The following is a 15,404-nucleotide window of genomic DNA, read 5'->3' as shown; positions in this document are numbered from 1 at the left end:
CTTTGATAAGTGTTCTCAGGAAGATGATCTCCCAGTGTTCTTCTTCTCTCGTCATTACTCTCATCCAACATCATCATATTCGATCTTTCTCAAGTTACTCAAGGCATTGTGATACTGTGTGTGGACTTTTTTCTGCAAGAGCAGTTGTGCATAGCTCTTTATCACACAGACAGTCGCTTCAAGATCTCTGGTGTTCATGAACACATCTGAGCAGTTGTGATATCCTTTTGCGGCGTTCTCTTCCCAGCTCCCAGTGCACTTTTTCACAGTCCTAGGACACGCGATCACTTGCCTATCATGGCATCTGCACTCACAAGCAGTGGATCTCTCTCCGCCAAGTCGAGCATAGAGTCCTGTATCCGTGACCTGTACCGCCACCACATCGCATATCTTGAGGGGTATCCCGAGCAAGCCCAGGATGAAGACAAGGGGATGGTCTCACCTATCAAAACCAACAACGAGAGTTCTGCTATAGAGACAATTATAGCAAACATGCCCGATAATAGAAGCGAGAGTATTGGGGAGCCCGGACCCTCAGTGAATGAGGAACCCATAGAGCCCACTCCGACCTTCCTCACTCAAAACAGACGCGATTCTGGTCTCCCACTTCCTCTACACGTTAACACAGAGCGTTTTCCCGAGTACTACAGGTCGTGTGAAAACCGTGACGCCTATCGAAACAAGCAGATCGAAGATTCATACAAACTAGCCGTCTCCAAGGTTTGCGAGGAAGTTATCAACTTCAGACAGATTGATTCGCTAGCAACTGCGCCTCTTTCCTTCACCATGGCGGGTGAAGAGGAAACCACCAACGCGAGCACTATGACCAATGCATCAGAGACCCCTAAGATCGAAAGCCCCCCTACCCCAGCCTCACAATTGAGCACCAACCAACACGCAGGAGTTGGCTCTGACTCGATTCCACTTGTGCCCGAGGAGCGCAAGAAGAGTACCCTCGAACAAATGAGGGCCATGACCAGCTCAGAGCATATGAGCCTGACTACCAAAACACGCTTCATCGATATGAGCAACACTGTTCTTCGACTTGAGCTCCTCCTCTTTCGCAGACACGCTACTCCCGTGGATCCAGTCCTCGGACTGACCAAAGACGAAGTCAAAGAGGTCATGCACCACTTAGAAGAGCTCAAAAAATGCATCGGCATTGTGGACCACATCTTGCAACAAGAGCTCACCTGGGCGCGCCGGGTGGAGTATTCGGTCAAGCAGATCGCAGAAGATACGCAGTACAACGTGGTGACTCGGTTCAGAAACATGACTGAACTGATTCTAAAGTATGTCTTTCCCCCCCTCCCATTCTCTCACTCAATACCACAAAGCAAGGCAAAGCAAAGCAAAGCAAACTCAACTAACGCCTACCCACTCCAGCCATCTCAACAAGCCTCGCCCATCTGAGCGTGACCTTCTCACCGTCTTCCTGGACTTCTTCGACGCGTACATCTACACCGACTTCATGAATGACTACCAGCGCCAGCTTCCCGTGAAGGAGAACTGGAACCCCGTGCGCGTGGAAATGACTCGTGCCCTCATCGCAGTCTGGGATCTGATCAACCGGGCTATCGAGAGTTACGATGCCATTATTAGAGTCACTGTGGACATCAAGGAACGGTACACGGAGCCTCACTACAGAGAGATGCAGGAGACTCCTCAGGCCTGGAGAAGCGCCATGCTCGCGCACCATATCGAGGGTGAGCGTGAGCGGCAGCGCCAGGCTGCTCAGCGGGCAGAGGCCAGGAAGGTTGCGTATGAGCAGGCGCAGGAGGAGAAGCGCCGCGAAGAAGAGAAGAAGAAGAAGGAGGAGGAAGCGAAGACAGTGGTGGGGGTTAAAGATTACGTTCCTTTCACTGCAGAGATGGATCCGACGGTTAAGGTCCGGGACTTTGCGTATGAGGCGCTGGCTAAGGCTGCGCAGCCTGCTGTGTCTGGCTCTAAGGATGATGAGGATTCGGATGATGGTTGGGTGTTCTGAAGGTGACTTTTAGGTTTGGATGAAGCTTATTTGACACTGGTTAGGTCATGAGGTGAATTGAGGATTGGTGTGAGAGAGGGGATTCTAGGGATCTGATACATATGCAAGAAGCAATGATTTCAAGATACCAATGAGAGAAGAGCGAAAGCAAGGTGACGGATGAAAAATGAAAACTCAAAAAAAGAAAGAAAAGAGAAATCGAAGGAAAAAAAAAAAATGAACAAGGATTAGGAGGTGGACTGACAGAAAGGAGCACATTTACATACTTACATACTTGATGTAGTAGAAGCTAGATAGATCTGAGATGTATTCTAGTGAAACTATCATAGCTCGTCAGCCAGCCGAATACTATAGTAACTCCAATCCAATAAAACCCACAAACGTAAAAAATCAATCTTATCTCATTTCGTTAATGATAATTCACATCTAATTCTTAATCTTCGCATCACAATCCCTAAACGCTCCCAACTTAAACAACCTCGCCGCATTATCCCTCCCAATCTTAACCTTATCCACAAGATTCAACTCAGCGCCATCAAACCAAACACACGCATCCTCAAACGTCTCAAAGGGATAATCAATAGAGAACAGAATGCGATCGACCCCGACCTCCGCCATACAGAAGTTCAAAGTGGTGGTGGAAAAGTGCCCTGACGTAGTAATCCAGATATTCTGAGCAAAATACTCCCGAATCGTCTTCTTACACGTCTCCGCCAACCCTAACAACTTCTTGCGATCCTCGAACCAATGATTAATGCGCCACATATCGAACGGAACATGTTCACCCAGATGGCCCATGATAAGCTGCAGGTTAGGGTGCCGATCAAACACCCCGTTGGTGACCATCCCTAGCACATGCAGACTGACGCCCTGGGCGAAGCTGAGCGGCGGACCCACGAGCCATTTCCGATCGGCCCAGAGCTTCTCGTAGATCGTGCCGGTGGGGTTGCGCGGGTGCAGGTAAAGGGGCACGTCGAGTTCCGTGCATGTTTGCCAGAAGATGTCCCAGGAGGCGTTGTCGTAGAAGATCATGTCGTCGCCGTCGGGCCCGGCGCGTTGGGTGTCGTTGACGAGGGCGCCTTTGAAGCCGTAGGTTTGGACGCAGCGGCGGAGTTCGGAGGCGGCTTCTTGGGGGTTGTGCATGGAGAGGGTCCTTCAGTTGGGAATTAGAGTTAGTGAGGTAAGGTAGTATGTGGGGTATGGGGGGAGGTTTACGCAAATGCGCCAAAGCGATCGGGTTTATCCCGGATCTGCTCTGCGATGTAGTCGTTGATTTCCACGGCTAGGGCTTGGGCTTCGACGGGATCCCAGATGTCTTGGACACCCGGGGCTGTGTAGGAGAGGATCTGGTATCCCACGCCGTATTTGTCGGCATGTTCGATGCGCAGCTTGTTGATGTCGGTGATCTCCTTGACGTGGGTTTCGGGGTCGGTGGAGAAGAGACTGGCCCACCAGCGCGTCTTCTCTTCGAAGCGGGGAAGCGCGAAGGCTTCTTCGAGGGCAATTTTGCCGAGCATATTGTGTATAGTGAGATAGGAGTAGACGAGGAATAAAAGTAAACTGGGGTATTGTACAATTTGCTGGGAAGAAGTGAGGAGTAAGGGCTACTTTATAAACCGGGTGATGCCATCATAGAGAGAGAGCAGAGGCGGGTCGGAAGCGGGTATGTTCCCCCTCTCGACCCTTTGCCGACCCATGGACTCTTTGGTCAAATAACATTAAAGTCTGTGGAGTATGGACTATGGATAGTGGAGATGGATAGATAGTACCTGGATCTATCTATCCGTCTGCTGTTCCGACAGCTAGCAGGGGTGTCTGCATCCGACTATGCGGATGGGCTATGGATTGACAGCGGAGTGGCATACAGTCGGCCAGAGTGGATGTCGTCACCATAGAGACTTGCAGACGTGCATTATCACCAGCTTATAGAAACATGTTCCCTTGTATTTTACAGCACGTTCTTTGACCAGTAATTGTCGGTACAGCTGGGATAACAGTCCAGATGTAGTCGGTTTAGGGAAACTGGTGCCATTGCGGAATGCGGGGTAAGACTGTGACGTTGAAGAGCTGTAAGGAGATCCGAACGGAAAAGCGGCATCAGAACCATCGGATGATCCAACACTATCTACTTATCCTGGGATAAGGATAGTAGCATCAATGGTATGGCTCCATCCGACGGGCCTGGCGCGATCCGACGGTGGAGTAAGAGTGACCCCGCACACCAGTCAATGTTCTAAGCGACGGCGATCCGGGGAATTGAAGATGCGAATTGAGTCTCGGTAATCTTTTCCATCCGTGCTTTGTCTGTCACCTTCATTTCCCAGAACATCCACGAGATTTAGATCTGGAATCGTAAATTGCCCCGATGTTGACGGATGCAGTCTAGATGGAAAAGAAAACTATGTTTGGCATCTGGGGTTGCATGGCCATGCGGATGTCAAACCCGCAATCCAACATGGAGGGTGGCCTCATTGCAGCAAACGAGGCTTGTACAACCTCACTGCTGCCCACTGATTGCCCAGAATGCCACTGCTGGCGACAGGGAACCACGTTTGTGATCACGACCAAAGGCCGTCTCTAAGCCTCAAGGACCAGCCAACCCCAGAGACTGGATGAGTCTCATTCCCTCCTTTGTCTTGCATGTGTCCACGGTGAATGAATCGTGTCTCTCCCTGTCGCTCGTTAGTCAGACTCCAGCCTCTCTCTCTCTTTTCTCTCCCATACACTCTCACCAAAGCATAAACAAGCAACGCGTCCGGCCTAAGCAATCAATTTGATTCGGTGGCCTGTAGATGTCTATGCCCCGGGATGTTGGCTGAAACGGTGAGTCGACAAATGTTCCAGTTGTGCAAGTGGTGATGCATCCCAAGACTCCACTTTTCTGCACGCATTTTCTTCCCTATCCCTGCATCACATCCTACGCGTTGAACAGTTCTTTGTATCATCCAGTTTATCGCTGGTAGACCTGCTTGGCTCGTCTGTTCACATCCGCTCTTCTCACACTACACTTCTTTGTCATTGCTTGCATCCTTTGTTGATGCACCTCGGAGTGGCGCCAACGGTCCAGCCAGGTTTGCGATCCATCCTTGTGCAATGGGCCATTCATGTTGATGTCTCGTCTCGGTCACTCATTTGTTTCTCCATTTATTCCTATTCAAATAACTCTTCGCGTTAGCGACGACCTGCTAATTCTTGCCGATCTTCACGCAGACTTTTGTTTCGACACCCCCCACAGTATCAGCTGCCATCATCGCGACCAGATCCCAATATCTGGAAATGTTTGGAAAAGAGGAGTGCCCGGTCATCGGGGAGCCCATCTTCGAAAACAAGCCCTCGAATGATGAATATGCATCTGACCATAGAGAAAACATTCGTCTCCAGCGTTCCTTTGGAACAGCTGCAGAGCGGGCGCGCCGAAACATGAACGCGAAGCTTGCCAATCCCCTGGCCGGATACACCCAGGAGGAACTACGCCGGCAGGGCATCAACTTCGCCATCACTCACCAGATGGGTGACGAAGAGGATGTGCGTGCCTTTGCAATGGGTGCCATGTTGGCGCAGGTCCCTGAAAGATATGCAGAGGTGCCCGGCCTGACGCCCCAGGAGTTGGCAGTTCTAGAGAATGAATACGCTCATCGCTGGTCCCAGCCGTGGACAATGTACCTGGTCATTTGCTTGTGTTCCCTGTCGGCTGCTGTCCAGGGAATGGGTAAGTCCAAGCCTTTTCTTCAACAGGCCTGATGTGGCACGACACAGGCTAAGGCAATCATGCACCTGCAGACGAAACTGTCGTCAATGGCGCCCAGATTTTCTATAAGCATCAGTTCGGTATTGATCGTGGCAGCGAATCGAGGTCGAACTGGCTGCTTGGCCTCGTAAACTGCGCACCCTACATGTGTTGTGCTCTGATCGGCTGCTGGTTAACCGTCCCGTTCAATGCTTGGTTCGGCCGACGAGGCACCATCTTCATTACCTGTTGTTTTTCGGCCATCACCTGTCTCTGGCAGGGGTTCGTCAACACCTGGTGGCACATGTTCATTGCGCGCTTTGCCCTGGGCTTTGGCATTGGTCCCAAGTCAGCCACCGTCCCGATCTACGCCGCAGAAACTGCCCCTCCGGTCATTCGTGGTGCCTTGGTCATGCAATGGCAGATGTGGACCGCGTTTGGCATCATGTTTGGCTACGTTGCCGACCTGGCCTTCTTCGAAATACAGGACCCTGCAGGGATTGTCGGTCTCAACTGGCGCTTGATGATGGCCTCAGCCTTGTTTCCAGCCCTTCTCGTCTGCTGCTTTGTGTTCACGTGTCCTGAGTCGCCTCGTTGGTACATGTCGCGCAACCGCTATGACAAGGCCTATGAGTCCATGTGCAGTTTACGTTTCAACAAGGTCCAGGCTGCGCGTGACTTGTACTACATGCACACGTTGCTGCAGGCAGAGACAGGCATGAAACTGGGACAAAACAAACTCATCGAGCTTATCGCCGTTCCCCGAAACCGGCGCGCGCTGATTGCGTCGGAGCTCGTCATGTTCATGCAACAGGTATGTCAACCACAACTGCAATTCCCAACTGAGCTGCTGCTAACCGATGCATTAGTTCTGCGGTATGATACCGAGTATCTCTAGTATGTAAATACTAACTCTGCTGCAGGTGTCAATGTTATTGCCTACTATTCATCTGAGATTTTCCTCGGGACTACGGGAAATTCACTGACGCAGTTGTCTGTATCAAACCAGCGGAAAGCACTGGCAGCCTCTTTTGGCTGGGGTATGATCAACTGGCTTTTCGCTATACCGGCTGTATACACAATTGATACCTTTGGCCGTCGCAACCTTCTTCTCACCACGTTTCCTCTAATGGCGCTGTCTATGTTCTTCACCGGTTTTAGCTTCTGGATACCGGAAGATACACACTCCTCAGCCCGGCTTGGATGCATTGCGTTAGGCACGTATCTATTCGCGATAGTGTATTCTGTCGGGGAGGGCCCAGTCCCATTCACCTATTCCGCCGAAGCCTACCCACTATACGTCCGTTCCCACGGCATGGCCTTGGCGACGGCAACAACATGGCTGTTCAACTGTCTGCTAGCCATTACCTGGCCCTCCCTGCGTGCGGCATTTACCCCGCAGGGGGCTTTCAGCTGGTACGCGGGGTGGTGCATCGTCGGGTGGTGGCTAATTCTGATGTTCATGCCTGAAACCAAGGGCAAGACGCTGGAAGAACTGGACCAAGTGTTTTCAGTCCCGACGCGCTTTCATGCCGCATACGGACTTCGCCAGATTCCTTACTTTTTCCGAAGGTACATTCTACGCCAGAAGATCCGCCCGGAGATTTTGTACGAGCGAGACGACGAGGTTCCCATGACCGAGGCTGGATACAACACTGCCTGACGATCACGCTGATCCTTCGCGGAGATCCTGGCGTGATCGATGGTCATATGTATGAAGGTCTACAAAATGGAGGATATGATATGATGACGTTGCTTAGCTTGAAGCAAAGTTACCGAGCAGTTGCTTTGTCAAATAATCCTAATTAGATCGTCAAAATATTTTCCTGGTCGAGTCATAACCCCAATCAGCAATGCACTATTTATACCGTACACAACCATTGCTCATTCTCAGATGCCTAAGATAATCTGTCTGTCGACAACCCCGCATCCACCCAATGGTAACAAAAAGCAATGTGTCCCCTCATCAAAAACCCCTCATTTCTTTCTCAGCTCATCCCCCGTATAGAAATCGAAAGATACAAAGATATTCCTGCCACGGAAATCCCCTCGTGTGTGTGTGTGTGTGTGTGTGTGTGGGGCAAGTGGCAAAGGCATCCGGGCACGTACGTACGTACTTCTTTCTACTAAACGCGGAGCTAGCAAGCTTGACCCCACTCCCACCTCAGCTGAGATGAGATGGGTTGGAAGGCTCGGAGCAGGTAGGCTGATGGATAAGATCTTGATTGAGTGAGCTTAAGCATACATACATGATACTAAGGAATATATTTTTTTCTTTCTCATTGCTAATGTGTTCAGAAGCATACTAGTAGGTACTACTAAGTGAGCAGCAAGTATTCCAATGGAGAGTTGTGGATTGATGGATAATAGTGAAGGAGATGTTGGCTCGAGATGATAGTTCTCCTTCTCTACTTAGGTCCTCGCGGTATGATTGGTAGTAGTTAGTAGTTAGTTAGTAGCTAGGAGTACTTATGGTTGAGAAAGGTGTGGTTTCAGCTTAGTGGGGAGTAGTACATCATATGCAGTCGGTCAGCTCGTCTATGCAGGAATATTCATTCGGGGTTAGGGCCGGAAATTGTTTCCTGGTTTGTGAGTAGTATGTTTTAATATTCTTACTTTGGAAATGATTTCATCATTCAAACAGAATACTACTACTACTACTACTACTACTACTACTACTACTACTACTACTACTACTACTAGTTAGAAAAATAAATACAGGGTTATAATACTAAGCTCGGCTGGGCTGGGATGATCTTGTGCCGCCTATCTACCTAGTTCTCTTACCAGTCCAATTCAATCTATTCTAGTGTAGACGCTGTACACTAGCTAGTAGTTAGGAGCAGGGATTGGTGGTATATCCTCGGAAATACGAGACGGTGCTTCATGTAGACTATCTATCTAGTAGCGGCAAGTGTCTGCCAAGGAGAGCAACTGCATAGTGTCAGTTACCGCTAGAGTAGCTCTTAGTAGGCTATTCGAAGGGCTAGAGCCAATAACACCCCGAGCTAGTTACTTGATTTTGAGCAAATGATGATGCGGGCCAAAGCTGTGCCGATCAGGTAGCATCACGAGTGTATACCTGCTGAAGTCCATCGAGACATTATTTCTTCTCCAGATTCAAGCTGCGCTGAATCTCTTACTAATGCCAATTGTGTAGTTTACTTCAACTGCATACTTGGCAACGATAGTATCACATTCATGCGGGCAGCCTAACGTTCAACTCACATCCAACCCTGACGTGGCAAATATCATACACAAGCCAACATGTAATCAATCAATCAACACCTCTTCTCTTCACCCTCTTCCCCTCCTTAGCAGCTCGAATAACATCCTTAATCCCCTGTGCCGTATACTCATCATAAGCAGCCCTCAAACCCCAGACCGCCGAACCCACCAACGCAACCAAACCCAAAAACACATGCGTGACAACCCACTGCACGCCAAACAACCCTCTACAAAACACAGGCCAATTATCCAACCCATGGCAAATCACCCACAGCTGCAGCGTCAACCACCACTCACTTCTCAGCGGTGTCTTCCCATCACTCGTCTCATCCAGAATGACACTATTCAAGTTACGGAAGAACGCAATCTTGAACGAATCCGCCGGCGCCGTCCATTCATCGACAATCAAATCACCCTCTTCTTGCTCGGGAGCTCGACCCCATTCGTGGACCGTGAATAATGGGATCGGCACGTTGCCGTCCGACGGCCGATAGACTTTGTATTCCCCGTTCAGGGTGAACCAGGCGGCGCCTTGCACGACGCGGAAGTATTCGACGCGCTTTTCGTGCCAGTGTGGGCCTGAGGTCCAGGTGCTGCCTGGAGGTAATGTGATGCGGACTTTGCAGGAGGCGGAGGTGTATTTGGGGAACTCGTAAACGACGTCGCCGGGGCGGGTGAAGGTGAATTTGTTGATGGTGTTGGTTCTTCTTCTTGGCGGGTTTGACATGGTTTTTTCTTATGGCACAAGGTGCAGGTTTTATTGATTGCGGAGATTAAGCGATAGCGAGTTATGGGTGTTTGGGTGAGTTGGCTGAAGGATTTTTCTGCATGGAGTGCAGTAAGTTAGAGGATATGTAAGTATGTTTATGTGGATTAAAGTATGTACACTTACTCCTTTCGATGGTCGTGGTGGATAGGTCATAAACGTCAGGCTCGTTCAGGTTGGACGTGCAGGTAAATAAAATAGGCTTTAGGTTAAGTCCCAAGGGGGCGGAATTGGGTCGCTGACCGTAACTATCTACTAACTAGTGATTTCTAATAAGATTGTAAGGCTGATTGGAGCTGAACGGTGTTTCAACTCGGTATGCAAGGAGGAGGGGTTACATCGTAAGGTGTCCAATCATAGGGTTTCCGTTTGCGCTCATACCTTTGCGCCAACGACAACGTGCATTTCAGCTGAGCACATCACCTCTGCATGATCGATCTGGTTAGTATGCAGTCGTGTTGCATTGTTGCCCGAGGTTAGATTAATATCAGCCAAGGATGGGATGGTGTTGAATATTGCGGTCCGTCGGGATTTAAGCATTACTGTCTACTAGTACTAGTCCTAGTATATACTAATGTCCCCACATGACTTGCATCCAAGTGTCGGTATTGTTACGGTATCTACTATGTTCTTCTCTTTCATGTCTTTGACTGATGCCTGGATGGTTGGAATTGACTTCAGCTCCTCACCTACGTCAATGCAGAATCGTCGTCACAGCTGCATACAACCGACTACCTGCCGCTCCAATGTGCTGCTCATTACCAACAATGTATTGCTGCTGTCATACTCGGAGCAAGATGTAAGTACGGCTGAGAGGTGGCCCACATGGTTGCTCTTGATGATGATCTCGTGGCCCTGCCTGCCTGATGACGGTAAAGTGTCGAGAATGAGACCAGTGCTACAGTTATTGCCAGTATAGGCTCTGCGCGAATCTTCTCATGGTTTATATCGCGTAATTTTGGTCGTGCCTCAGCTATATAAGCTGGCTCTTCTTCGCCTCTGTGGAGCTACCAGAAGACACCATTCGAGTCTCCAGAACAATTCGGAATATGACTACAATGGCTGCAGACGGAAAGATCGTCATCGTTGGTGGTGGGCCAGTGGGCTCCCTTGCGGCCCTCTACGCCAGCCATTACCATGACAATGTCGAAGTATACGAACTCCGTGGCGGTATGCCCTTCACAAGTATCCCTATACCCTTACATCTAGCTAATAGACTACCCTCTAGATGAGCGTCTCAATCCATCAGGCGCCTCTCCCTTGCTTCAGAAATCCATCAACTTCACTCTCTCCGAGCGGGGCATCAGAGCCCTCGAAAAGTCCGGTCGAACTGACCTCCTCCGCGCCATCATGCGGACTGCCATCCCCATGCACGGCAGAATGGTCCACGGAAGAAGCGTCTCAGGCAAACTCCAACAGACCTTCCACCAATACGACGTACACGGAAACTCCCTATACTCTCTAGACCGCAAAGCCCTCAACATCGCCCTCCGTCAAGAGCTCGACGCCACTCCCAACGTGAAGATGTTCTTCCACCACAAGCTCATCCGAGCAGACATGAAAACCCGCAAGGTGTGGTTTGAGCAACGAGAAGACCCCAACACATCACCATCCACAACGACACCACCTCCACCCAAAGAAGTCCCCTTCGACTTCCTCATCGGCGCCGACGGCGCCCACTCCACCACCAGACAACAAATCATGCGCCACACCCCACTCGACTACCAACAACAATACGCCGACACAGTATGGTGCGAACTACGCATCCCACCCACCGAAAAGACCAACTCCTTCCGCTTACCCCCCAACTACCTCCACATCTGGCCGGGAGGGCAATACATGTTCTGCGCCTTCCCCTGCCCGGACCAATCCTTCAACTGCATTCTCTTCGCGCCAGCATCCTGTCTCGACTCTCTCAAAACCTCCCCACCCACCACCCTCTTCGACTTCTTCGACACCCACTTCCCGGGCGTCTGCCCAGACCTAATCTCTCAATCCTCCCTCTCCCAACAATTCTACCAAAGCCCGCACCTCCCCCTCATCGGCATAAAATGCAGCCCGCACCATTACGGCTCCGCAGCCGTGATCATCGGCGACGCCGCGCACGCCATGTTCCCATTCTACGGCCAGGGACTGAACGCAGGGATGGAGGATGTTCGGATCCTCTTCGATTTACTCGATGAGCACCGCGTGTTCAGTCACGGCAAGTTGTTGGATAATAGTAATAAGGAGCATGCCCGCGCCGCTGCGTTGACGGAGTACTCGAATCAGCGTGTTCGTGATGCGCATGCTATTCATGACCTCTCCAGGAGGAATTATCTGGAGTTAAGGGGTGGGGTGAATTCGCCGGTTTATAAGGCGAGGAAGTATGTCGAGGAGGCCTTGCAGCGGTATGTGCCGTTGTTGGGGTGGAAGACGTTGTATTCGAGGGTGAGCTTTAGTGATCAGAGGTATTCGGAGGTTGTGGTGAAGAATCAGTTGCAGGGGTGGGTGTTGTTGCTGATGTCCGGGTTGGGGGTTCTCTTGCATATATTGGTGTTTGGGGTTATTGGGGGTGCGGTTTGGGGATTGAGGGGTGAGTACTAAGATAGTACGTAGTCTTTCTGGTTGGATCGTGGTGATATTCCTATATGTGCTGGGATATCAAAAAGGGATGATGATGGGGAAAGTGTAATTATTAGTATGATGTATACGAGTGACGAGCCGAGGTAGTGTTTCTTTTGAGTGAGTGAAAATTATATACCATGAGTTTACTGCTTATACTTGAAGCTCTATCTTCTATTTGTATTCATTCGGGTACGGTGTTCTATTCAAGTCCAAGTAGTATTTACTATCAAAGTACTTACTATCTAAGACCACACCATTCGATAGTATAATCAGAGTAGAAGTAGGGCTACTAGTATGTACCTTAGACAATGACGGTATCAATTGCCCTTGACTTATAGTATTGCCAGGGCAGATACGGAGTACTATACTATCGCCTTAGAGTATCCGTAGGATTATCATGTCCCTGATAGGCAGGGTATGCTATGCAAATACCGAGGGCCTTAGGATGAGTTCTATAATTGTATGAGAGGATAGGACATGTTTTCTACGACAATTGACTACATTGTGGTATCATTTCACGATGTTGGAAAATTCATTCTTTGATAAATCTATCTTAAGGGCAAGGGAATACAAGTCATCACATCGTCAGACAGCAGTTGGAACGATCGTGGATCCGCATGTTTTGTAAACTCGGAACAGGTCTGTGTGAAATCTTGCTTCATCATTGAAGGATGACTTGTATGTGTGGAACGCTGGTAACAGAAAAAGCAATAAACAAAGAGAAGGGAAAAGTATTGGTGATGGTTCTGCAGATCTGCAGAGCAAATAACGGAATGCATTAATTCCGTAGCTTTGAAGCTGCTGTCCATTAGACAGTCATCATGTTAGGCAGAGATCTGAATTGATTCAAAGGCTGCTGTCGAAATAGATATGGAAGTGAGTGAAGATGGAATGAGAAAAAACAAAGGGCGGCTTTATATGAAGAAAATCTCCCCCGGTTCGCTAACAGGCCAATCATCGGCAGCGCAGAGATTAATCCATCCCCAGCTGTTTGTTCTGTTTGCGGCATTTGCGCTGTTTGGTTTCATTTCGCATCAAAAAAATGTAGAGGGCAATTTTCTGACGCAGGCTACAGCGTCGACGTTTTTTCTGTGTTGGCATTCGCTTTTTTGTTGTCCGGGGGATTTTCTCTTGCCTTGGACATTTTCTGGAAGGCAATTGTTGGCTTTCTGTGACTCTTCTTTTGTCCTGTTCACGGTATGAATACCCTCTTTTGACTGCCATGATCGTCTGTCCGATTAGGAAATAAGTAAATTCTGTGTCAATCCATACTAACGAACCTTGAATCCATAGACTATACCCTCACCCTTCATTTCACATTCTACCGTCACAATGGTCGACGCTCCCGAGAGCCCGAGGCCCCAGGAACAAAGTGTGTAGGCGATCGCATTGGGCTGCTCATTGGGGCTGAATCCAATTTTTCACGGCCATATCCTAAATCGCTAATGCGTGCCTAGCTCCCCAAAAGAATGTCTTCCAGAATGGGGTCAGAACCACAGGCCGGGCCTTCCACTCCCCCAACTGGCGTGTGAAGCGCGATGAGAGCCCTAGTGGCCAGAGCGCCGCTGCCGGGTCCCCCGGTCCCAAGACCAGCACCTCGAGAATTGCATTCAGCAGACCCAGCCCGCATGTGCCCCAGGCTATTTCGGAGGGCCGCCGTCTCTACGTGGGCAACATGCCCTACACGGCCAAGTCGGAGGATGTGCAGGCTCTCTTCGATGCGGCTGAGTTCCGAATGTATGAATACTTTGAACAGAAGACACCCGTGGGAGTTTCAAACTGAGTGCTTAATAGCGAGCGTATCGACATCGCCATCGATCCTTTCACCGGCCGCAACCCCTCATACTGTTTTGTCGATCTGGAGACCAAGGAGCTGGCCGAGCGCGCCATGACGGAGTTGGACGGTCGGGACATGCTTGGTCGTCCCGTCAAGATCAAGCCTGGTGTCGTGAAGACCCAGAGCGAGCGGGCTCAGCAGCAGCAACAGCAACAGCCGCGCTCGGATGCCTCCCCTCGTGAGACTCGTTCTTCTCCGTTCAGCATGGACCGGTGGCGCCGCGGCGACGAGGCCCAGCCCCCGCGCACTCCGTCGAAGACCACTACCACCACCACTGCCAGTACCCCCTCCAACAGCGATCCCAGCCGTCGCCTCTATGTTGGCGGCCTCCCGAGGTTGACGGACCAGGAGGCCATTACCAGCAACATGACCAACTTCTTCAAGGATTACAAAGTGTATGGATCGGTCCCTGCGTGTATTGATTGTCCGGGATGCTAATTGGCTGCATAGTGAGAATGTCAGCAAGCTGTTCGCTCCTCACCCCGCGAAGAGATTCGAGCCCGGTGACCACTACTACCTGTTCGTCGACTTCAGCAGCGTCGAGGAGGCTGAGAATGCCATGAACGCGCTGAACCGCGCAGAGGGTCCCTGGGGTGCCGTTCTCCGGGTCCAGAGAGCCCGCGGAGAGAACAACTCGCAAGAGCGGAGACCCAAGTGGTCGTCCAGCCGGGACGAAGCCACCCCGGTTGCTGAGGAGGTTGCGGCCGCCGCATAGTCTCACTAGCGCGACACATCGGAGCAATCATCCATCATGGGAACCAGACTTCACCCCCAACACTAAAAATAGATGCCTGACGTTGTTACGATATGAATAAGGGGCTTCCACCCCAAAAAAAGAAGTTACGAACTACGCTCATCCGCCTCCGCCTCCGTTGATAAGCCGCGGACCGGGAGCCAATGGCACGCCATGGGTCTGCGGAAAGGGGCAATGCTTAGCAGGGCTGCTGAAGAACCCGCGCTGAAGCATCTATCGATGGCCTCGACGTTTGTATCCGTAGGGCTACGCATCTACCGTACGGATATGAGACGGAGACGGAGACTTAAAAAAGGGGGACACGGTTAAAAATATCGGCCCGATGGCCGGCAAAAGCATTGCATAGCAGGACGCCTGGAATTTACCTATCTATAATATCCACAAATGCACATAATCACTCATGAATATCCATCATCTCTTGTACGTTTTCCATTTTCGGGTATATCTCGCAGTCAATAGATAGTAGGTAGTAGTAGTTTGTATCGGTCACGCGCACTC

General features: G+C 50.3%; 3 protein-coding genes across 3 annotated transcripts; 2 read left to right on the top strand and 1 right to left on the bottom strand.

Annotated features, from left to right (window-relative positions):
• Positions 1 to 297: 297 nt before the first annotated feature.
• Positions 298 to 1,987, top strand: BO88DRAFT_465808 (uncharacterized protein; the record flags this gene model as incomplete). Its single annotated transcript, XM_025711433.1, has 2 exons — positions 298 to 1,292; positions 1,342 to 1,987. The coding sequence occupies 2 exons, from the start codon at positions 298 to 300 to the stop codon at positions 1,985 to 1,987; spliced, it is 1,641 nt and encodes a 546-aa protein (XP_025561135.1).
• A 340-nt stretch (positions 1,988 to 2,327) lies between these two features.
• Positions 2,328 to 3,582, bottom strand: BO88DRAFT_445037 (amidohydrolase family protein). Its single transcript, XM_025710164.1, has 2 exons — positions 3,203 to 3,582; positions 2,328 to 3,140 (listed from the first exon to the last, which is right to left on the bottom strand). The coding sequence occupies exons 1-2, from the start codon at positions 3,502 to 3,504 to the stop codon at positions 2,414 to 2,416; spliced, it is 1,029 nt and encodes a 342-aa protein (XP_025561134.1). The 5' UTR covers positions 3,505 to 3,582; the 3' UTR covers positions 2,328 to 2,413.
• A 1,681-nt stretch (positions 3,583 to 5,263) lies between these two features.
• BO88DRAFT_445033 (uncharacterized protein) lies at positions 5,264 to 15,319 on the top strand (the record flags this gene model as incomplete). The annotated part of the gene is made up of 9 exons (XM_025710163.1): positions 5,264 to 5,696; positions 5,768 to 6,123; positions 6,202 to 6,532; positions 6,638 to 7,286; positions 12,874 to 12,934; positions 13,212 to 13,359; positions 13,773 to 14,052; positions 14,110 to 14,547; positions 14,603 to 15,319. The coding sequence occupies 9 exons, from the start codon at positions 5,264 to 5,266 to the stop codon at positions 14,865 to 14,867; spliced, it is 2,961 nt and encodes a 986-aa protein (XP_025561133.1). The 3' UTR covers positions 14,868 to 15,319.
• Positions 15,320 to 15,404: the final 85 nt, after the last annotated feature.

Source organism: Aspergillus vadensis (assembly GCF_003184925.1).
Source record: "Aspergillus vadensis CBS 113365 unplaced genomic scaffold BO88scaffold_17, whole genome shotgun sequence".
In the NCBI taxonomy this organism is placed as follows: Eukaryota; Fungi; Ascomycota; class Eurotiomycetes; order Eurotiales; family Aspergillaceae; genus Aspergillus; species Aspergillus vadensis.
This window is presented reverse-complemented; position numbering and strand designations above follow the sequence as displayed.